Source organism: Mya arenaria, chromosome 3 (genome assembly GCF_026914265.1).
Source record: "Mya arenaria isolate MELC-2E11 chromosome 3, ASM2691426v1".
Taxonomy (NCBI): domain Eukaryota; kingdom Metazoa; phylum Mollusca; class Bivalvia; order Myida; family Myidae; genus Mya; species Mya arenaria.
The window spans coordinates 76,531,003-76,555,422 of record NC_069124.1 but is presented as its reverse complement, the minus strand read 5'-3'; the positions used below and the strand labels follow the sequence as shown (position 1 = coordinate 76,555,422).

General features: G+C 36.0%; 1 protein-coding gene across 3 annotated transcripts; it reads left to right on the top strand.

Annotated features, from left to right (window-relative positions):
* The first annotated feature begins 189 nt into the window (after nt 1-189).
* LOC128225613 (AT-rich interactive domain-containing protein 3C-like) lies at nt 190-24,420 on the top strand. 3 transcript variants are annotated; one of them, XM_052935505.1, is made up of 8 exons: nt 191-390; nt 1,698-2,201; nt 6,812-6,884; nt 18,774-18,957; nt 19,193-19,404; nt 19,598-19,660; nt 21,135-21,386; nt 23,102-24,420. In XM_052935505.1, exons 1-8 carry the CDS (start codon nt 298-300, stop codon nt 23,206-23,208), a joined length of 1,488 nt encoding a protein of 495 aa, XP_052791465.1. In that variant the 5' UTR covers nt 191-297; the 3' UTR covers nt 23,209-24,420. The 3 variants fall into 3 exon arrangements, with proteins under 3 accessions (XP_052791467.1, XP_052791466.1, XP_052791465.1); XM_052935507.1 differs by lacking the exon at nt 19,598-19,660 and having other exon boundaries at nt 190-390; nt 19,193-19,380; XM_052935506.1 differs by lacking the exon at nt 19,598-19,660 and having other exon boundaries at nt 190-390.

Sequence of the window (24,420 nt, the reverse complement as noted above, 5' to 3'; positions counted from 1 at the left end):
TTGTAAAATTTTATTTTTCCTTTACATATTCGTTTGTTTAGAGACTATAAAACTATTCCAATAATGACCTCATGAATATGCGACTCCGCCTAGAGGCGTGACTAATCGTTTATTGGCTGCCTATTCGCTAGCTTTCTATCAAAAGTCAAAGTTCACTCAGATAATTTAATGTTGATAATCATTTTCGCTGTAGCAGTCACGTGCTCTTAATATTAATTGTAGAGTTGGGATTGGATTATTGTGCTTATTGATATAAAGCAGAAAGAAACTAAATATAAGATCTATTCTTCTCTGGACATGATTGTAGATCTATCTAAAAAATCTTTTGGTGTTGTTAGAACCATGTCGGGGGATGATAACAGCATCGACGGCAGAGAAAGTGTTGCAAGTGTAAGATTTAATTTCTTATTTTCATTAATTAACTGTTGCTGTGTCGTGTTTTTTATAAACTTGAACAAATGATGAAAAGGTTCTATATAAAAAGTCTTAGTAATATAACAATTATCTTATTGAAATTAGAGGGAAATATGCGTTTATTTAACAGTACGATTTTAATTGCAATTTATAATTTTGTCAATAATAATAATAATAATAATAATAATAATAATAATAATAATAATAATAATTATTATTATTATAAAGGTAATAATAAAGGTAATAATAATTAATAAGTATCTGTGGTGATGACGAAAGGGAAGACGAAGGTGATAATATCATTAATAAAAACAATAGCATATATTACAAAAATTAAACATAAAACATAATAAAAAAAATGCTTCAATTATCCATGGTCGTATAGCAGTCACTATACTTTAACGTGAATGGTTCTAAGCCGCAAAAATTATTTAACAAACTCATGCATGAAACTATGTAACAATGTTGGAGTGCTACTATTCATTCTTAGTAAGCTTGGCATCGGTGCCAGAAGAGCATAAGTCTCAGATGACAGTATAACGTAAACACGCGCTTAATGCACGTTACGCACGCGCGTGGCCAGTGAGTACAGCACCGTTATATACATGGCGCGCTGCCTACACTGATTATGTGATTAATTAATAACACAGTAAGCGGCATATTGGTTTCATGTACTTGTAATGTTTTACCTATATCACTTGGGGACTATAGACTGTTTTCTTATAAACACATAAAATACAAATGAATGCAGTTTAATGCTGAATCTTTAATATCTAAGCATATTAAACAATAAAAACACGCTCTAATAAAATTATATTTGACGAGTGATATTTGATGCAAAGCGTTTTCACAGTCGATAAAATAAAGAGCACTTTATAAATAATTTGAGTGAAATTTGCTTTAAATCCTACTAGCTTTTAATTATTTAAATAGTACTACATTCGAAATAATATTGGATCGTGATTACAGAAAAAGATCTGAAACCATTAGCACGACATCAATAGAAAACATGCAGTAAATGAGCATGCACAATACGGTAGCATGTATACAATTTATTACAATTTATGACAGAATATTTTATTGTAAAATCGAATAGAGTAGACATCTAAACACAGTTATTAGGTAAAAAAAATCTCCGCAATGTGCAGTAAAAGGCCAAGCAATTAATACTTAAAAAAACTTGCATATGCAACATTCGTGTTGTTGCAACTGGGGGTCAATTGTTCGTGTGGCAAACTGATTACAAGTTTTGTACAACGTGGTCGTGGTGTTTGTATCTGCAGTCTGGCGGTGAGCGTCCGGTGGACCGGAGCCTGGACTCGGACGGCAACGTGAGCGAGGGTGGCGGAGAACACGTGGGGGAGGAAGGCCTGGGCAAGCTAGAGGTGGGCGAGCGGCAGCTGTACGAGAAACTTCGCCACCAGGAGAAGGACGAACGCTTCGAGATTGAAAGAGAGCTTAAGAGACAGACGGACGTACGTATGAGGGACTTCCGCTCCAGCACAGAGGACCTGGGACAGGACCTCAGAGTGCACAAAAGTGACAGAGAAAAACTTGAGAAATTAGAACGTGAACGAGAGGATTACAAGACATTGCGTGAAAATGTTCTTAAGGGTTACACCTCACCCGCAATAAATATTTACAATCATCCAGCGTACCTGGCGGCAATGGCCTCCGCGACGGCCGGCTACCCGCGCTCCCAGACCCCCGAGAGCACAACATCCACTACCCCACCCCTCGGGGATGGACCCTCACACCACTGGACATTCGAGGAACAGTTCAAACAGGTAGGAATACTGCACCGCAGCACAACTGCATATAAAAATATGATTTATCTTTATGATGGTCATACAATAACTACATTTATAAATATTAAAGAAACAGCAGCAAAGCTGAGTCTGTTATTTAATCGGTCTTTCCAGTGGTATAAAATTTTATCAAAATGAAATTGAAATATAAGTGGCATTGGAATCTTAGCCACGTGCAAACAATTCTCAAAAAAATCCACATCTCAACCATGTGTGCTTTCAAACACAATTGCGAATATTAATCAGATATAGATCATAACATTTCTATGATTTTATAGAGCTATAACTCTCTGGATTAACTGTGGATTTTTGATGAAGTGAGATAGAATTTCTAGGGGAGGGCTCTGTTTTCTCTCAGGTTATGAAAGTACGGGAACATTTATGGGTCCCCCACTTGGCACTCTGTAATGGGACGTTTCCTGACAAGCCCTTCATAAAACAATATCATATGTTTCAAATTTAAAACCACAAATATAAAATAGTTTTTACATATATTTAAACATAGCGATGTCGTTATGTTTTAAGCTTCCTTGGGTATGCAGCCCATGTACATTCTTGGAGGTTATTTTTTCAATACAAATCATATTTATATTATATTGTATGTGTTTTATGGATTTAAACTATAATTCTTTATCAATTCTCTTAAACATTTTATGTAATTTCTTAGATGATCTTAGCGGTGTTTTTTTAGATTCTTGTTTATTAATTGTCTCTAACGAAATACAGCAAGTTAACAATAATGCTACCAGGCAAACCATGACACCTTGACAGCATGCTTGTACAGAGCGGAAATGTGTTGATATTGTGCGGTATTTGGAGGGTGGGGGGGGGGGGGTGTAACAGTTATTTAACAAGCATAATATATTATTTATTTATGATTATTGTCCGGCCATAACTAAGAATTAATTACATGTCGTAATAGTTTTACTTTATACGGATATCTTTTATTCATAACAATGTAGACTGTCGATCTGTATTGGCCCTTTGTGGGTAGTAAATGAATTAAAGTCATTATTTCATTTTGCATAAATAAAAAAAAATGCTGTGCATAAATGATGTATTCACCAAATCTGTGGGGAAGATTTGAAAGATATATGTTGGTATTCTTTATATTGTCACGATAGATAATATCATAGAAACATAGGACATTATGCCAACAGAGTTGTATTATTTTTTGGTAAAATGATACTTGTTGAAAATCAACAACACAATTCCAATGTACGTTGACATATTTTATTTATATGTACATTTTAATAATTAATGTGTGTTCTGTTGTATTCTGCTATACACATGTAGTGTAAATGTAATCAAGCACTGGCTAGTCATTAAAGTGCACGCCTTGTTTACGGAGATGACCTTTTTGTATACATGTGCAGTTGTTTACAAATAATCAGACAAAGACAGAAAAAAGTGAAACCAATCCTTGGAAGAAAGCGTACTTAAAGTCCCGATACGATCAATGGCGTTTAAAACAGTGAACATTTCATGGTTAATTAGCCCCGGTCGCGTCCTAGCCTGGGCTCTGGGCTCGTATCAGCCATCTGTCCGTGTAACACCTTGCCAAGACCCGGGCTTAATCCGGGCACAAATAGCCGGATAAAGAAACATCATAGTTGTTTTTTTTTCATTTGAAGACATTTTGTTTTAATTTTGTCATTGCATGTAAAAATGTAATTAGAGCGTCTCATTCAGACGAGCTCATTTTTTTTTCATGGCACCATAGTCTGAAATTCAATGAAAATTTCGCAGTGGAACAATACAGTAATGATATCAGACTGGAATAATTAATATGAAGTTGTTTATGGAGTACATTGAAAACAAATGGCAGATATCCGGAATAACGTGCCACACAATAATCGCATTAATGACATATTTATTTAGAACCATTTTGTATTAATGAACATTTACATAAAAGTTGAATAAAAATTGATTTTCAATTGAGAAAAAGCGCGAACCAATTTACGCCGCAGCGGAGTTGTTTGCGTCCTTTTATATTAAACAATATAAAAGTTGACGTATCAATTATAAGGGCAAGAATCAAGAATCGATAGGGTCCTTTGGCTGTTTGCGGGTCCAGAGTCATGACGTAACCAACTGTAATGGTCAATTAATCGACACACCGCTATATTTGCTGGCCTCATTTTCTTTAATACCGATTTTTGGTATTTTTCTTATACATAACACAGTTAAATTTATAAAATAAATGACTAATTAAAATGTCAATGATTAACATGAATGATGGTTTTCTTGACGCCACACACACACACACCCCACGAGTCTTTGTCGTCACTTTAAAGAATCTTAAATCTGTAGAAATGTCACAATAGGTCACAAGTTAATTATTTTCATTTCTATAATTGTGTTTTCAACTTTAATACTGGCCAACGTTCAGTTTTCACAATTAAACATTGAAATAAGTAATATATGTCCCTGAGATATTAACGGCTAAGATCTTTACTAACACGGGCCCCAGGGCTGCCTGGCTTCTCCAAGACTTAGATAAACACGAATTTGCTTGTAGTGCGTTCACAGATGACTTTTTGATACAAACCTTAAGACAACCTTGTCGTTTATATTTGACCATATAATTAATTACACAGATATTGCTAATGTTTGCTCACGACAAGGTGTCAATGTTTATCTAAATGACATCACATGATCCTGTGAGTTTATGACATGTCCGCTGATGATCGTTTACAACTTAATAGCCCTTATACTATTTTATTATTAATGAACTTTCAATTCGTTATGGGCATAAAACAGTAAAATCACACGCGATTACGTCTTGAGGCGTGTCATATATTACAAGACAATGAAATGACCGTTGTTTTATATTGTTATATCTGTCTATATGACCACAAAATGTCTTTGCGCGGACAGTTAGAGTAGTAAATTAAGAGATATCAAAATGCCATTCAGTCTCCGCGAATCTTCAGTTTAATTGAAGTTTAATTGTGAAAAATGAAATTGAACCGAAATAAGAAACATTAAACTTTGATTTGATTGTTATTTTTGATAAATCGGTAAGATAGAAATCAAATATCAGAGGAATAAGAAAAAGGATTGGTTAATATATCACATTAATAATTGGGAAAGGTAAAACGAAACCGGAGAAAAGGACTTGTTCACAATAGAGACAAAATTAACTTCGTTTAATCATAATTTATCATTTGAACCGTCCTGTAATGAGCCTCTATAGTGAACAGGGGATTTATTCTAAAAACAACTTTATACAAACCTGCACGCAATACATTAACTAGTGTTGAGATTCGTGGCAGCAAAAGTGTTACAATGCCTGAACGGGGTCTGAAACACATAAACAATAATCTTAGCACTGCCTTTATCTACATTGCTTCGCAGAGCGGGTTTCAATGATAGTTTGTTGTGAGTTTAAGGTTAAAATCAACTAAATAATCACAAGGTCGTTTAAAAATCAGATTATAAAATGCAATAATTAATCTTTCCTCACAAATTGCATTCAGACGAAGCATTGATAGAAGACAATGATTAAACTAGTTCCATTCGTTCTTCTTCATCAAGATCCTGATTTGTGCTCAACACTTATTATTCCCTGGCCCCAGCAAACACAAAGATGACAACGCTAAGTTGCATTCGTGTATTGTTGCGCCATTGTTGTAAAAATATATATCTGATAGTTTTCATCATTATTATTACAATCTTGGCTATATCATGGTTAACACTTTGGATTAAAATCCTGAACATGATTAAATACAATCAAGTATCTTAAACAATCAGCCAGATTTTAAGAAAGATAATAAACTTATCAAGTTTAAGACGAATTGGTCTAATTCATTCGAGCAGTTTTATACATCAAACATCACACCTTTTATTAAGAAAATAATGAACAATCGACTTCCATCATTAGAATAGCATTTTTAGGACCGTCAGACAAGTCTTTATTTCATATTAATAAATAGCTTTATAAAATGGGTGTATCTTAATTTGGTAGTTCTGCCTTATACACAAACTCCGTGTATAAAAACTACCACTATTAATTAACATTATTCATTTACTGTTAATCACAAATGCTAAGATAAGCCTATACTTGAATGCAAATTTGAAAAAAAGTAAAAAAAAAGAGGAAAACATTTAATGTAATTTGATATTTCTTAAACTCAAATATACTTTGATATGTTTCAGCAATGTGAACGAGTGTATGTAATATAATATCAAACTTACATTTGCAAATGTCTTTGAACATCGAAATTTTGATCATCTTTAATCATTAGAATCGTAGAAATATCTTAATGGGTGTTCAAAAATGTTATCATTTTAATTCGTTTGTAAACTTCGTAACCTCTTAGCTCTAAAAGCGAAGAAAATTGTAACCCGAATACTTAATTGATATTTAATCAGATTTATGTGAAGTGATAAATCTGGTCTATTATAAAAGACATGTCCGTACTTTACACCACATGTACAATGTTCAGTCATTTGATGACCTTGAACGTTTTCAGGATTTAGTCATTTTCACATTATAAGTTGTTTGTATTACCGTACATTAAACTCGAGTACATTGAAAGAGACGGGAACGCAACTCCATTCATGAGCGCCCTTGTCTGTTTCAGCTCTATGAAATCAGCGACGATCCCAAGAGGAAGGAGTTTCTTGATGATCTCTTCCAGTTCATGCAGAAAAGAGGTGAGCCGCATCCCTTTTTCTTCCTCCTGCATGTGCACATCTGTCTTTTTTCGGCCGATGACCTCTCAATGTACCTGTTAGTCCACCTTTGTGCCTTTTCCATCATTCATGTCTCTTACGATCACCTTGTGTTTACTCTCTGCTCAGTGTCCCCGTTCGTCCTCCGTCTGGAAGACAATCTTCTTGATCGACCCTTTTAATAGCCTTGTTTTGTCTACGTTCTGTCCGTCTGTCTATTTTCCTTTCTGTCCATTCCTTTATTATTTACGATTCTTTTATTTAGGATTATAGATTATATCAGTTTACAATTTTCAATATAGCAATGCTTCAAATACAGTAAAGCAACGCTACCATATACAAAATAGCAATGCTCCTTATACAATTTAGCAATGCTCCATGTACAATATAACAACACTCCATATATCTGCCGAAAATGCCCACCATGGAACGCGAGACGGACGTAACTCTATAAACATAAAAAAGCAGTTACGTCCGTCTCGCTCCAAGCCCTCGAACAAACATTTTTCCTTACATTTAATGTCCAATTTAAGACCAGCTGAAATTGAAGAATGCAAACATATTTATGTCTAAGCAAAATGCTAAACATAGTGATAAACAGAGTTTTCAGGACAGCCCGTATATTTCACTGGAAAGTAGCTAATTTTCCAAACAACTGCATACATAATTGATTTCAAAGACAGTCTCGAAGAAGGACTGTGTGAAAGTGTCGTAAGTGAATAATTTAAACTTGAACATGTCGGTCAGAATCCTTGAAGCAATGCTTATATTTTTTATTCAATATTAAAAATATATATTTCATAATCATGATTTAAAATATATGCCATTATCTTGCACTGTACATGTATAATTTCTATAATGACGAATAAAAATTGCCACGGCTCTGTGACAACTTCAGTTGACCCGCCTACCTAATTGATTATTCCAATATTCATATCTCCGCGCGGAATAGAAGTCCAGCCTGCGGAACATAGTTCTTTAACATTCGGCAACTATTAGGTGCTTGTTTTGCGTTTGTTTTCCAATTATTTGGATGTTTTCGCCTAAATGAGTGTTCCTTTTGACAGATCAATAGAATTAAATACCAATCAGGGATGTATTACACTGGCTTCATTATACGATGAAACAGGCTTGAAAATCGCACTGCACCCAGTATATCCCTATATTAAACTACAGACTTAAATTGATAAGTGATATTAAAAGAATATTAAAATGAAACATCATCTAAATCAGTATATAAAACGCAAATAATGCGTTTTTGTACAGGGAATCACAAGTATAAGGCGCCTTACCGGCAGTGGTTTTAAATGTTGAGTAATTGATTCAACAACCCATGGCCAATCATCGCGCTATCTGCTCGATTTATTGTCTAAAACTTCAAAAGGAATTTATCATTATAGGAAATTAGAATTTCGTATTTACAATATCTTACCAAATTCGAAACGCTCAATGAAATTGATCAAGCAAATTTGACACTCGCTGCTTTTTATTTTTTCCATTTAATAATATTCATTTCGTTGATCTGATGAAACACTGAGGGTTATTAAAGAAAATTAGCAATAATTGCAGTTGAAAAATCAAACAGACAGAGAAATTTATTAAATCAGCATCTAATTTACCCTGCATTAACAAAACATGGGTTATGTGGTACTAAATTTAACTTGTAAGTGATCTGTAAGGGAAAATGATGAACGAAACCAAGCTCGAAAAAAGGATGGATGAATGAATGGGCGAGCAAGCGAGCGATCGAAGGAACGAACAATTGCATAAACGAACAAACAAACAAACAAACAAACAAATAAACAAACGGAAAACGTTAATTAAAATAGTGTTTTTATATCTAGCAGAGCCCATGCTATTCCTGATAGTATTTACAACTTGGGACCATTTAACTGGTCTTCCGGACTGATATCTGACCCATCGATGACAAATGTGCTTAGCAACAAAAGACAGGAATTTCTTTATTCCTGCATCAATCTGATCGTATAATAGTTTCATGAGATCACATTTGTGATAGTGTTCACGAAAAGTGACAGCTTATAGCCCGATTCGTGAGTAATCTGCTTTTGATCAAAATAGTGATCTTTATTCCACATATGTTGGGGCCCGTTTGTCGGAAAGGGTGCATACATCGACTTGCGACAATTTCAACCATTTCAAACAGTCTTCTGAATAAGTGCGGAACGTTTTCGAGTTCAGGTGTACTCATGTTGAGAAATAAAGGTGACGACAAAACAAAACAGTAACAACATCTTTTCTTAAAATTTGGTATTTAACTTTTCTAAAAAGCTACCGAGCCCTCTGACATTACAGTCCCCTTTTTACGGCGCGGTCCGGTATTGCTCTGTCAGTAACAAGTCTTCCGCAGAAAACTTGACAGACATTTCGATATTCCGGGAAGATCTGACCTAATCTTTATGAAATCTTTATAGACTTCAACACCGCCCTTTATCATTAATATTACTTGATATTTGAAGGATTAGAAGAGAAATAAGATGTCAGTTGAAACTAGCAGATACCCAGATTCTGGTGTAGATTTAACACGGAGAGAATTCTGGTCCCTTTCTTGAGGTAGATACAATGGCTGATAGGATTGATATTAAAACAATAATAGTTGATAGTATCAGGGCCTCACACGGGCATTAAGGCGGGCATTTCTGGGAATTGCCAAGATCACTCCGCGGGACAACTCGTAAATTCAAAATTTGTTTATGCCCGTGGAAGACAATTGAGAGATTGGATGGTATTAATGTATCGTTCAATTTTAGATAGGACCGGCGGAGTTCGGCTCATGATTCAATGGTGTACGAATATGATACGCCGATGAAAGGAAACGTATCACCTTTTTATGAATAAAAGGCGATCTGTTTTATTTATACTGGGAGATTTTTGATACGATAATATCAAGATAAATAATAGTTATAATTTAGTATCATAAACATTGGATTAACTTAGGGTCATTGGAAGTGGAAACACCTCTGAAATGATACACAACGTTCTAGCATTCTTGTGAGATCAATGGTGTGTTAGCAATTGGTTAATCAGAATTTTAAGTCGAAAATGTGAGCGAAATTGTAATAGAATAAGCATTCGACATCACTTTTTACGTATACCAATAGTGCGTGTACATTTCCAGCTTTCAAACATGACTTGAACATGAAATAGAATTAATCCGCAAAAAAGAATACTCTCTAAGGCCAAATTGAGGAGATTTATTTGTAATATCGTAATACAATGCAAGCATAATTAACAGAATATTACACCAAACGTGCGCATTCTGTGAATCAAAATTCCGAAAAAGTGTTTATGTGTTATCTTTATGTGCTTTTCAACCAATTTTCTAGATTATATAGTATGCTTATATGTACAAACGGCAAGTCTGCGAATTCAATTGTTCACCAGCTTGATTGAATTTTGATGACAAGTTCAGCTGTCAATGTCGTAGAAACGTGGAACCAGAGATCTGAATATGCCAGGCGCTGTGGTACCTCGTTCCAAGCGTCGGAGAGATGGAAAACAATCAGTGAATCCAAATGACGGATGGAATGTAGAAAGACACGCTTCGATACGAGTCCAAATTTTACTAATCATTCCTGGAAACATGAGCTCCAATGTAAGCTGAGGAATGGAAACATCGGAAGCTGGAATTCAGAAAAAGTTGCAAGCGTTTCAGATAGGAATTTCATCAACGGGTGGCTGCGAAATAATTAGATTAAGGCTGTAGATTTGTGAATGCTCTTGGCATCTGAATACTTTATCCCAGGAAATGTCGAGTGCATTAATTATATATGTGATTAACGTTCGAGAAATAATATAATATAGCAGATTACACTTCTGTCAGTGAAGAGCTTGCACAATAAAAGTCTATCATACCCGTGCTCCCAGATGTGCCAAGGCGGAACACAGAATGTTTTGATGTTATCGAAATATTTGGCACATCATCTGAAAGCAATAAATGATTGCAAATATTTTTAGTATTAACATTTTAATGCGCTTACGTTCCTTATCCAACAAAAATGAGATAAATGAAAATAATTTTATCCAGGTGAAATGTACATGTGGATTGTACACGTGACAAGTTTTCTGTGAATGCTGCACATAACCATGTGGTTTAGATATTCATCTTGAATATTGACCCTGCAGAATGGCAACCTCCGCTCAATGGAAGCAGACTGTTGATCAATTGCGAAGTGAAGTTCGAGCCTAAATACCACTAAAGCTATTAATGATTTTGTTGATCATTCGAGAACAGTTGCTGAAATACATGAGGACACTTTCCCATCTGGACTTCTTTTCCATTTCACCCTTGTATTCATTGTTGATCACGTGTCTACATCGACCAAGTATAAACACGTATGGGATTGGTTTCCAGATAAAAAAATAACTGGGAAATAATGAAATGCCGTAAATTCTGTTCGGAAATATTTAAAACACATTTTGTAACTCAAAATGTAACAACATTAATAAAACCATGAGTAAGTTTTTGTAAGGCAACAAAAGTGTCTAACACACAATTCGTTTTATGTGGTATTAATGAAAGGTGCCTGGTTAGAGCGCCTTGAAATGGCGGGGCGTTGCTAAGCCTCGCACACTGGGGCAACATGGGCAACCGTGACCTTGAACATTAACACCATTATTTCGCGTACGCAACTAGATTAAGGTTCTTAAATATACTTTGTTTCTTAAACTCCCAACGACGATGACTGAAATTGAAACAAATCTGGGAGGATTTTGTTTCAACTATCCCTGTAGTAGACCCCAGGCTGTGATATCGGGCCATAAGCCGTCAATAACACTTCCAACCTCCACTGTTGAAGAGTTCCATTCCGAGTGGTTCCAATTAATTCCAAGGCAAACTCCACGGGTATATAAAACCAGCAACTGTCATAATTAAAATGATGTTGAATATTTATTTTGGATTTATGGATATCTGAACATTTCATATGTTTGTATGAAACCATATGCCGTGATTTGGAGAGTATGCATGAAGAATTTGGAGAAATAAAACATAAAATCTTGAACAACCCGTAGTTTCCACTTAAAAGCATTAGAGTTGGGTTGTGCTTTATAATAAAGACCATTAAAGTTAGATTTCATTTAATTAGACATGAGAATTAGGATCCTTCCACACTCACAGTATATACTTTCACTGAAATTGACATCTGCCAGCAAGTAACATTTCTAAGGGGATTTAATTTTAATGGAATTTGAAATAATGTGAAAGAACCACAGCTATTTGAAACAGATCCGGAATCAACAGAGATTTAACATTAAGTACACGGTGTAAAATGAGGTCCGGAATGCTGCTAAATATTTATTTCATTTTTTTTTTCGTTATATTCATGGAACATTTACAAAATCTGCACAGGTCACAGCACCCCCACAATAAGGAGCGGCTGAATTGGAAAATTCACTAGGCCAAGCACCAACGCCTCTGTCAAGATTGCAACCTAGGTCCTAAAGTAATTTTGCCCGTCTGTAATCAAGACCTCGAGTAACAATGTTAGAAATTCTTACAGGTTGACCATCCACTCATTCGCATACAGCTAGTGGTCGTGTTCTCAGAATACCCTTGTTCGAAATGTTCAAAGAAGATAAACTGTCAAACAAATGACATTTTCTTGGTTTTGGTTCTCAGATAAGGGGTGTGGTTTGGTTTGAAAGTTAGCTCTATGCCTCCTGTACGGAACAGATTGTCTCCACCTCGGATAGCGTGGCGTACCAAGTGGCTCACAAGTTACACTAAAGCTGTACATTGTATAGATCAATGCATTTCTGCAAGTCATCCGACCGACATGAAGATTCAGACCAGCCGTAAATATTAATTCGAGATATCATTGCCGATGTAAGGCACAACAGTCGATGTCATTTTTAATTGAACTATTTGTTTCTTGATTTCATTAATCAATTTTCTGGAATTGATAAGAAGAACTCCATCAATTACCGCTGATATTTGATCCGATTCGACCGGAATACTTTTATATAACAACTCATTTTGAATAATCCCCAATTGGTATTATTTCTGTTTATTCTTTGAAACTGATATCATTTCAATATGAAATAATACAAATTATGTTCAGAGAAATGGTCCCGTAAAAAGCTGATTGTTGTTGGCCCCATTATTCCGTGTATAAAAGCGGAAGAGTGCTATCAACCGCTCCTTTTATAAATCGTAATTTATAGAAATTCGATAGATGTTAATCACAAATACAGTTCTAGTCAGTGATAAAGGAACAATTTGTCATTAATATTAATTACTTAATGCCCTTTTATGACTTATATTTGGTCATTAACTTTCTCTTCGAAAGCGTCCATGTCATAGGTCGCTCTGAATACCACACGTTATGTTCAGCAACTCGATGAAATTTTTAACAGATCATAAAAAAGATATTTTTATTGGGAAAAATTTGATGCCACATCAAATATGTAGTGTTAAATTGAGCATGCTGTATTTCTATTTCTGCAGTCTATTAAGAGATAATGTTTCCCGAAACACAGCTCTGAGTTCGACGGCTTTGCTCCTCTTATGGACGTCAATAAATTAACTTTAATTCATGTTTTGTTGCATTGTCATTGCGTAAGAATATTGAATGACGGATAATACTTGACTTCTGATATCGCGTGTTTATCTGATATGTGTTCGCAGACTTCAGTTTTGCCCAGAACTGTCAGCTTGCTCGTCCTCGATGTAAAGGAACAGTGTAGAACCATTATCTCTTTAGAAAATCGGTTGAAAGAAACTTAAAACTCCTCTTGAAAATCTAAGTGATGGGCACACATCAGTGATAGTTTGGCGATTATCTCGTATTTAGAGCTATCCAAGAACTATACAAAATTATCATGAATCCCCTAAGCCTTTGATGGACTATAACCGTACCATTTTATGTGCTCTATTAATTGAGCATAAAGCCCAGGATCGGAATCAGGCACTTGTGTTTAATTTAGCCCTTTCTTCGCAACTGTTCTCATTTGTCTTAATAACGCGCGTTATTGGTTGTAATATATGTATGGATGCGAATATTCCGCTATGATAGTGGCAGTTATTTATTATATTTATTCCAACTTTATTGAGGATGTTTGATGGGCTGATGGGCGCATTCGTTTCCATGCTTGCCCCACGTGTCCTTGTCGGAATCCGCGGTTTATCTTCTTTTATAAGATTCCAAGTTATGATGCTTTAATCACCACCGACAATAAACCAACCTTTGATGCTGGCCTTAGTTGCGTATCAACAATTAATTTGAAATAATGGAAACGATAGGAAAATAAGGGAAAATATCGTATACTGCAGTAAGTAAACAATTTACTCAGCCAGCATTTGGTGGACATGTGTTTGCACATGATGAGTTATAATTTATTAAGTGGGAACTTGTAATCTGCAGGAGATCAAAGTGTGGCAATCTCAATATGGACAATAAACTATCGAGAATGTGTTGAATACCTTGTAATACGCGCATTTTATGTCATTTTTTCTCACGATTTGGGGAAATCTGCAAAAGTGTCGAGTGCATATACTTGTAGTGAGGCTGTTTTCTTTTATTAGACCTGGAAGTATTGACGTCCTTAGTCCTATTTTACTCATATGGTATGCGCTTATCAATACAATGGATTAGCCAGCAGATGCCAACAATTGTTCTGTTGTAAAGGGACGCAACTCAGCCATTATTATAGTCGAGGTTATGGGCATTGTTCTGCAGTCATGGTTGGTTATTCGTGAAAAGTCCGTTAACGCATACTCATGTTATCCAAAATTATCGAAATAATACACTTTGCATGTACCTAGTTACTGCAACCAGAATTACTGTCCGCTTGCTTAAACGTTTTGGGATGTAACCTAATGGAGAGGGATAGTGGCACATTTAGTCAAGAATTGCCTGAAACAGACTCACGCTGCCGTAAACATACAAGCCAGAATAGCAGGAAACTGCGGGAGTATTCAAAGATGTTCCATGCTTATACACACCATAATGAATGTGTTTGTTTTCATTCGGACATCCTCAATGAAACAGTAAATAAAGTATGTATCGTTTAATCTCATTGCCAGCGAAAACAAACATCCTCTTGGGGTGAGGCTGATTTGGGCTTAATGCTGGGATTAAAGGATCCTATAAAACAATAAAAGCGTTTGCTGGAAATTTGTTGCATGCATATGCGATGACTGTATGCCAATGTTGCCACATTCTTTAAAGTTCATTTTAGTATTTATGTTGGTAATAGATCATTGTAAAATGAAAACCACGCGCCAGCCGACAGTTTCCATTGTCAGGCAGCTTCGGATTTCTTACATGTATCAATTATCCGTATGGTTCTTTTGGGGACCAATAAATGTCATCTGGCCTAGCTTAGAGTTGATAATTCAATGAAATAAAATAACCTTAATTTTGTCTATTATTCAGCAATAAATACCAGTCAAACGTACAAATTAGACCTACAGTTATAAATGTTCAGTCTGAAAATGGTGGTGTCAATTTTCATCGGCCATTGTGAAGAAATGACCCATATGTCACAGCGGTCATTTGAACTTTGTATTGACTCGAGAAAGCGATGTCCGTTAGTGTTAGAGTTAGAAATCACCATTGGATGTCAAAGTCATAAAGTCCAATACAAATTGCTATTTTTCACAATATAGAGCATCAGGCCTAAGATGCCAAACTCTCGTGGAATTCGATTTATTTGTGTAACAGAAAGAGTCGGATAGAAAGTTAGATGGGTATCAGGAAACCAACACATTAGATGAGATCAGTTTGTAAGAAAATTAAGAAAATCACAAGTGTCATAGCGACACTAGCTCACTACGAAAAAATATTCATTGAATCTATTCGGGGAATAATTTTTGACATGAACACCATGATCTAAAAGCTTATAATGATCTGCCCAGCATTAGCTAGATTCCATTTGATGGAATAATTTGCTCCAAGATACCCCGGCTAATTACTAAATTAATGAATAGTGCGTAAATCATTATAGAAACATCCTGGCATTGTATACATTAGCAAATTTCGTTACGTATTAAAGCCTGTAGGTTTGTATCCGAAAAGAAGAGGTGGATAATTTATTCCCAGAATGATATGCACCGGATAGAAAGTAATAGAAAATAATACAGCGTAATCCCGGCTGATCAGGTCCAGATGAGGCGAGGATTTATACCAGCGTTAGATAATGATAGTGTTAACATTTGTAATAATGTTCAGTTTAGTCATTAGTCAATTAATAACACCGGGGGTCAATTATAGGCGGCTTATAGAGATATGGAGAAAGATTTCAAGACGTGCACGCACGATTTGCTTTAAAATGACATAAAGTAAACATCCGACGTAACCTTCACGGAGGAGGCAGGATTTTGGCAATACGGTGATTATTTTGTTAATTTATTAGCAGAAATCAGCGTGTGTGCATTGCGAGAAATGTCGACAGTAATTGGATGCATTTCTTAACATGCAGAGCATGTGAATACGGAATGAGGGGAGGGGAATCTGGGGTGGCCGGAAACACCGACAGCAGCGAACCCCCTTATACCTTGGGGGTCTAGACAGTTTTGGATACTGGATGGGATTTAAATGCAGTTTGTCTATTCCATTATAATGCCTGAACATAAGAGGTTTTACATGTACTTAATGTAATACTCCACAGACTTTCAGACAAAGCAGTCTGACTTCTCACGGCTAACATGGAAGCGAACATTGCGTGTGCATATACTTGAAGTCACCAACAATGTTTGCATGTACATCTACCTTATTGCGGAGTATGAAACATACACCATAATCTTCATTAATAACTAAGACCATTTCCACATCTTGTTAAAATGTCGTTTATGGCTGTTGTATTCCTCGGCACACAATTGGAGCTCAGACGTTGTCCCGTTCTCCAGACACTTCCATTACTGATGTTACTGTTCGTGCAAGACTGTATTAATCATCAAGCAATTTATTTGCTGGGGTGCTCGAATCAATTTATTTCTTCATCATACGTCATAATGCTCATCGGGCCAGGCAATTTAATTCCTTTCTATTTTATGTCATCCGAAGGTGCCATTTTAATTTCGTTATTTCAAGAGGTTCGGTCCGATTCGCCTTGTGTGTCCCTTGTGAAATATTTATTTGAGCTCCATTGTCTCTATAAATATAAATATAAATTTAATTTTACGGGTTGCCTTAATTGTTAAAGATGAGTTTCAGAAGAAAAATAGATTAAATGAAATATATGATCAGTCGGTTTTGAAAGCAATATCCGACAGGACATGAAAGCATTGTTGTCCGATGCAGTTCAGACAATCGGGATGAGGAATGAAGATCTTTGCATTTTGCAGAGGCAAATCGTTTCCTTGCAAAAACGAAGCATACAGACGCAATATATTAACAGTCTTCAAATTCTAGACGTACAAATGAAGGCGAGTCTATTAGATATAGCCTGGAATTGTGGGTAACTTAGTGAAATGCTTCCAATCTTGGAAACAGGTGCTCACAAGTGTTTAATGCGCTGTTGATTAACCCTCTGTAGATCGACTATCTCTCCGCTAATTGAGTTTAGAGCTTATTTGGACATCAAATCCAATGAATGGTGATGATACGGCCAAATTAGGAAAAATTAGACCCTATGTGTGGTATAGATAAATTACATCCGGGTGTTTTCGGCGGTATGTTTTATTTCTTGGAGTTGATTAAATCATTGAGGGCATATATCATCCCGCCGTGATAGTATTAGCGATATGGTTAGAATTGATCGCTTGGTGATTACGGCCAATAATGACCAATTAGGGGCGCATTTCGGCCAGGGAGGCTGGACAGTCCCAGTAGCCACCACGGGTGATAATGACCATAAATGGAGGAGTAGGGTATCGACAATTACAATGTGATCCTCGGTGCCATATGGTTGGTTGTCATATAAGAATAACTATCAACGAATAACTCTCCCAAAAGCTTATTTAACTATTACAACGTCTGTATAATGACCAATGCAATAAATGCTATGCTTTTCATCGTCTTTTGGTCTTTGATACACATATTTCATCTACGTTTTTTCTTCCTTCAAATGGTCTATTAGGAATCATGCATTATTTAATTGTTACACGTTCCGTTGATTAAAACATTTAAGATATAGTATTCCAGCATTAAAAGCTTTTTTATTTTCTTCCATACCTTAAAAGGTACAATTATAGACATTATATCTACAAATTCCTAGAGTTGGTTTGGAAATTAACATTCCTATCACGATCGTGATACACTTATCAATATTTTTTTTTTATCATTCTACTAACAAATTCCGTTTAATCAAATTGCCTTATTGTTGTATCAAAAGGAAAAACACACAAGTGATATAAACAAATACGTTGCATTATTAATTCAGAACAAATTTGTCATATTGAACGGACTGATCCATTGGCCTTTTACATGCACCTATTTCCCGACAGGTTTCTTGCCCGATACAAAGATATCACGCTCATTTTCGCATCAAATATTAATTGACTATTTGATTCCAGACTAATCATTCCATTAAAAATGCAACTAAACGCGATTAAGCCACGCTGGTGAAGATCATATCGCTTTTTTTGTATTTGTGGTAAACCAAAGAATGAAGCGCGTAATTTGTTCATTTAATTTGGATGAAAGTCCATAAAACTATCAATAAAGCGCTGACATCATGCTTATACCATCAGTCCTCTAAAGGTGGCCGTACATTTACTAAACCAAAAGGCATTCTATAACGGCCCATTGATCTACCCAGGACGTCGTCTTATGTTACTGATTCTGCTTCCCGTTCTTCTCGTTGTCGCTGACGTTGTCTTAAACTATCATTATTTTCAAGGATTCAGTGTTTACCTAATGAACGTAGATTTTAAATGATTACAACTCTATACCAATTGTTTCATTCCAGGCTCTCCTGTGAACCGGATCCCAATCATGGCGAAGCAAACGCTGGACCTTTACGAGTTGTTTAAGCTTGTGGTGTCTAAGGGCGGCCTGGTGGAGGTCATCAACAAGAAGTTGTGGCGGGAAATCACCAAGGGTCTCAACCTTCCATCCTCCATCACTAGCGCAGCGTTTACACTGCGGACACAGTAAGTCCCGCCTGTAAATCGTAAAAAGGTTAACGACAGTGTTAATGCGCTTTCAACTATCTCAATCTAACAGAGACTAAGGTCTTTTCTTTCCGAGAAATATGTATTCCAACATGTATAACATGGAACAATTCTAAGTAAAAGCTAATCTTACTAATATATCTATTGAACAGCTATTGAATATTTCCATATATATCAAATGAACGGAAACTATTTCATAACGTGTTTATTGTAGGTACATGAAGTATCTGTACCCGTACGAGTGTGAGAAGCTCCACCTGAGCACACCCCAGGAGCTGCAGGCTGCCATCGACGGCAACCGGCGAGAGGGACGGCGGTCTGGGTACGGGTACGACCTGTCTCCCGGCCCCACCCTCATCCCAACCTCACACCCACACCCACACTTTAACGGACTCATGAATGGCAAGTTCAACGGCACTAATGCAGGTGAGGGTCTTACCTGGGTAATGGTTCTCCTACCGGTGGAGGTCTTGATAAATCGGGTTCTCTAAAGATTTTTCAATGCATGTTGCACTTAAAAGCTACAAATATCACATGCATTTTAAGATGTGTTTTTATATATCACTTAATGGTTTTACTGCACTGGATCTCACGTTTTCTTTTCTCGTTTTTTCTTTAGACCGAAGATCACCAATTTCAAGTTTGCGACAGTTTTGGCAAATGCAAGCACAACAGCAACTGTGTAAGTGTCCTCGGTGTTGTTTTAGTCGTTCTATATCTTTACTATACTGTATAGGATCTTCTTCAAAAGCACAAGCAGCATCAATGCAATTTATACACAGTGGCCAACTAACACGGTGGCAATTTTGGGAAATGGCAGAATAAGCATAGCTTTGTTGCGTTTAACTATTTATCATTATTCCCTTTTTATTTCTAATTGAATTGTTAAATGTCCAGCAATTTCTCAAATAAAAATAATCGGTTTCAAATGATAAATTTCGGAAATGGCCAATGAAACGATAGGGTAAGCGATTTTAATCTCGATGAAAATCCAGTACCCTACCATTGCCCTTGCGCGGTATAGGACTATCGCATGTCTAGCGGTCATGTATGGCGTGCCACTTTGACTTGATCACCGTTTTCATCACTATCAACATCTTGAGTCGGTGTAAAACACTATTAAATCAAGCCCAGATCACATTCCAAGTTGATATCATCTTTGACTAATCCCCGAAAAGGGCAGTGCCAATTGGTCTCTGATTATAGACTGTGTGCTTCAGTGTTTAATGAAAAATCGGCAACATTAAATCAACCATTGTTGGCGGTGATTTCGATTCTAATAAATCTCTGAATTAAGATATTAACTCGTTATGAGCGTCAGATCAGTAGGAACATTGAGAGGAATAATTTGTAATGTGTAATTGTAGAGGACATCTGATATTCTGCACCCGTAAACACGGGCTAGGCTGTTTACCACTTGTCTTGTGATTATTGTACACCGACATGTCATGGCAATTATTGGACTTGGGTTTCTCACCTGAGCGCGCCTGGGAGCCCAGAATGAATAGGCTTGGTACATCCATGAGCTAAAAAAAGAGCCCAGACTGGGCTCGGGTTTCAATAAAGTCCAAACCTATCACTTGCCTCCTAATTAAACTCACATTAATAAAACGGTCTCTGCTTCTGACTGTCTTATTTGGAAGTCTGGGTGAAATATATAAATATTGGCCAGGGGGTGAAATTTTCCTTTCGTGATTTATTTGAAATTTTATATCTTGAAATATTATGACTATAAATCAGATTAATGTAATAAGTGTTCAGTAAAACGAAAATCTGATGTCTGAATCAAAATTATACGTAAAATCTACGTTTTTAGATTTTGTGTGTTTTGTGAAATTGTGTCTTAATTCATTTGTATTAAGATTACATTTTGATAAACACTTTTGCACTTTTAATTTATTTCATAAAGAGATGGAAGATATTAAACGAAGCATAATAAGTACAAATATATTGTTTTGTAAAAAAATAGGTAAGAAAACGCAAAGATAATTGTTAGGAATCAATCGTCATAGTTTAAAATAAATAAGAACATTGCATTCTTTAAATAGTCATATGTTATCTTGATAGTGAGCATATACATGTAACCTATTTCTACATAGTTTTCAAAATATAGGAATCAAGTTGATGTTTTACTAAGTCTCATATTTCTATGACAGGTGCCGAGGAGGAGAGCCTGCCACCAACACCCACACACCGTTCGCTGTCCGAGCGGTTCGCGGAGAGGGATGCCCTAGCCATGGAAGCCGCCTCGCGCGCCATGGAAGAGGCCACACGTAAGATGGAGGAGGCATCCCGCGCAGCCGCACTCGCTGCGGAGGAGCCGCCCAGGAAACGACTCATGACCGAGGAGGACAGAATAATGGCACACCCCGGCATGCCCAGCGCGCATCTGAAAATAACCAGTCGAAGTAAGAACACATCATGAACCGATGATGCATACTTTTCTAGAACATATTTAAGAAATTACTCTATCTATACGTCCATGTTATATCCTCTTTGTGATTAAACTTCTTCATCGCTTAAAGTAAGGTATAATGGTTATATATTATAAAGTTGAAATAACTTTTCAGTTAAAACTACAGTTTTTATAAAGCTTTTAAACTTTTTAATCGAAATCTACTATCATTGCATCAAAGACAAATTTAATGTAATTCAGCAATAAAATTACATTAATTTGTTCGTAAATCAAGTATAAAGCAGACCCGATAAACGTTCACACAAATTAAATTATTACTTTTAATGAGTGACAACTTCATTGTAGTTTTATTGCAACATTAGAATAAATCGTTTCACTTCTATATCCATTTTTGTAAGAAAAGGACTTATTTTAATATTTTATTTTGCATGTCGATAATTTCGTAATGTCTCTTCAGCCATCATATCAATATGATTGGATTAAGTTACATTTTCAATCGATCGTTCAGGATGAGATTTTCCTGAAAAACGTCAAATGTTCCGATTTCTAAACATTGAGTACATGTGGTCCAAATGGTACGCGGTTACCCCTCACTGGACACAGTTATGTACTCCCGATACGTTCAATATCGAATAAAGATAACGACACTTTCAACTGAGAAAATTATTTCATTGTCATTATTGAATCATTAGAAATTAATAATTTTGTCTTTATTGTCGGCGGATCCCTTTAAGATAATGTTTAAATCACCCTCTGTGGACATTCGGTGGCTCGGCTCAAACTTCATTATGGCGACATTTCGGCATAGTCCGCTGATCAAGGCACAATGAACTAAATGTTATAATGCGAATCACTTTGAATAAAGGTATTTGTTTATTAGTGGTTTATATAAATATTTAACGTTCGAAATGCACATTTGTTCTTGCAACAAGGAAAAATGATGTATACATACGGTTTTATGGCAAAAAATAAATTATGTATACTAATTGGTTGAACCTCAATGCCTGGTCGGAGAAATTATGCAGTGCCTACGTAAACATTTAACATGGAGTCAGTTTGCGGAATTGTGAAAAACGTCTTGTAGATCATTTATTTATTCATTTACAGATTAATTAACTGGATCGCAGTGCCAGGGGACCGAACGTCCAGGCTGAAAATGATATCACATTAAATATTAACACTATTGCCAACTTTATTACGGAGATCGCCCAATTTGATTCTTTAATTCAATTTATAGGTCTTTATCAAGCAATACATCCTTATTCTATTTCTTCCAGACTGCACATTTATTTATGTATTCAATTATCCGGGGCTAAATATTTAATAAAAGAGGAGAAATTATACCCGTACAGTACGCGTTTAGGACGGACGTGTGAACATATTGACTAGATGCTTTATTATCTAGCAACTACAATCTGTTCTCCAAACGATTCCCCTAATGAAATGTATCAGCTATTAAACCAATTTTTCTCCCAATGTGATATTGATTAAATAGACAAGATCGCTTAAGAACAATTTGCAGCCAAATTCGGTGATGCATCGTATAATGTTTCCTTTGTCGAATCTATTCTATTTTACAGAAACATGTTATTGGTCAATACTAAAAATGATATTTTAGCGTGGAAAGGGAGTTGTCACTCACTCAAGTCTTACATGTGTTTGACAAAGTAAACTTTATTTTTATGTACATTGCATTTTCCTCTTCAGACGACGGACGAACAGAGATCGACAACTCTCTCGTGATATCCATGGAAATTAACGGCATTATGTACCAGGGGGTGCTGTTCGCGCACCAGGCCACGCGGCGGATGTGAGCCACCCCGACGAGCGGACGTCGGGAACTTTGCTCTGTGTCTTGTCTGTGGATACTGCCGTTTGTCGGCATTGCAGGCTCCTGATTTCTCAGACACAAAATTAAAGGTGGTGTGTACCTCAAATTAGTCGAACACCTAAGGTGGTTCGTGTCGCTAACGTTAGAAAACGTGGCCATGACGTGCTCCGCGTGAAAGTGCTATTGTTGACTAGAAGGTCGGAACACTGCAAAAATGGTCGTTTGGGAGTGTGTCCATTTAGTCTGCAAACTGTCGAAGAACAATCCAACATTAAGAGCTTCAGTTCTGTTACTTCTTTCAACAAAGACAAAAATAGTGGCATTGTTATATTGAACAGTGCTGATTATTAAATTTATGTAGAATGGCTATTTTCTTAATTGAATTAACATTGAAATGAATACGTTGTTTTAAGTTCAACTATTGATGGCGATCATGTTGTTACCTCATTATAGATGTTTGCATATCACTTCCATTCATCATATACTCATATATGTAGCATGATAACACAGGGCACGTGTAGGTTTTTTATGGACCATGCAAACTGTCTGTATTTTGCCAGCATTTCCAAAACTTATAAATTTGCTTGCCATGTGTTGATACAATTTAAGTAAAGACGAGATTTAAATTCATTGTATGAAACACGTATTTTGCAAACTAGTCAATGCATTTTACAACAAAACATTAACGCCATTTTATTATTATTGTGTTGTCATTAACTCACCAATTATTTATAGAAAGACAATCGTATACCTTGCTTGCCATGCAAGTACATTCCTTCTTCATCCCAAAATGATATTAAAAACAAACAACAACTTCTGTTTTTATCTGAGATTAGACTTAAGGACAATTGTTTTAGCCATTTAAGAATATCTAATTAAGTCCCTTTAAGTTGTTTTTACACATAGAGCCTCGTTCTAGAATTCTGCGAGTCACGTGATGGCTTATCATGGGAAAATATCGCTGTATTGCGAAAAGGGTCTATTATGAGTCCATGGAAGCATGGCATTTGTTCTTTTGACTTAAATTTTGTTTTCCAGGCATAATACTTCTTTATTTATGTATATTCCCATCTCGATGTCATTGTGTATTATATTTCATTTCATCTAATCTATTGTTGTCGTCATGATGTTATTGTATATATTATAGTGAATGTTATTATTAAAGAAATTATTTAATAAACTCTAAATGTGATAA

Excerpts from the sequence above, each read along its gene's own strand:
- LOC128225613 (XM_052935505.1), top strand. The coding sequence starts at position 298 with ATGATTGTAGATCTATCTAAAAAATCTTTTGGTGTTGTTAGAACCATG. Across the intron at positions 19,405-19,597 it reads GTTCAACGGCACTAATGCAG|ACCGAAGATCACCAATTTCA; the intron begins GTGAGGGTCTTA and ends TTTTTTCTTTAG. Across the intron at positions 19,661-21,134 it reads GCAAGCACAACAGCAACTGT|GTGCCGAGGAGGAGAGCCTG; the intron begins GTAAGTGTCCTC and ends TTTCTATGACAG.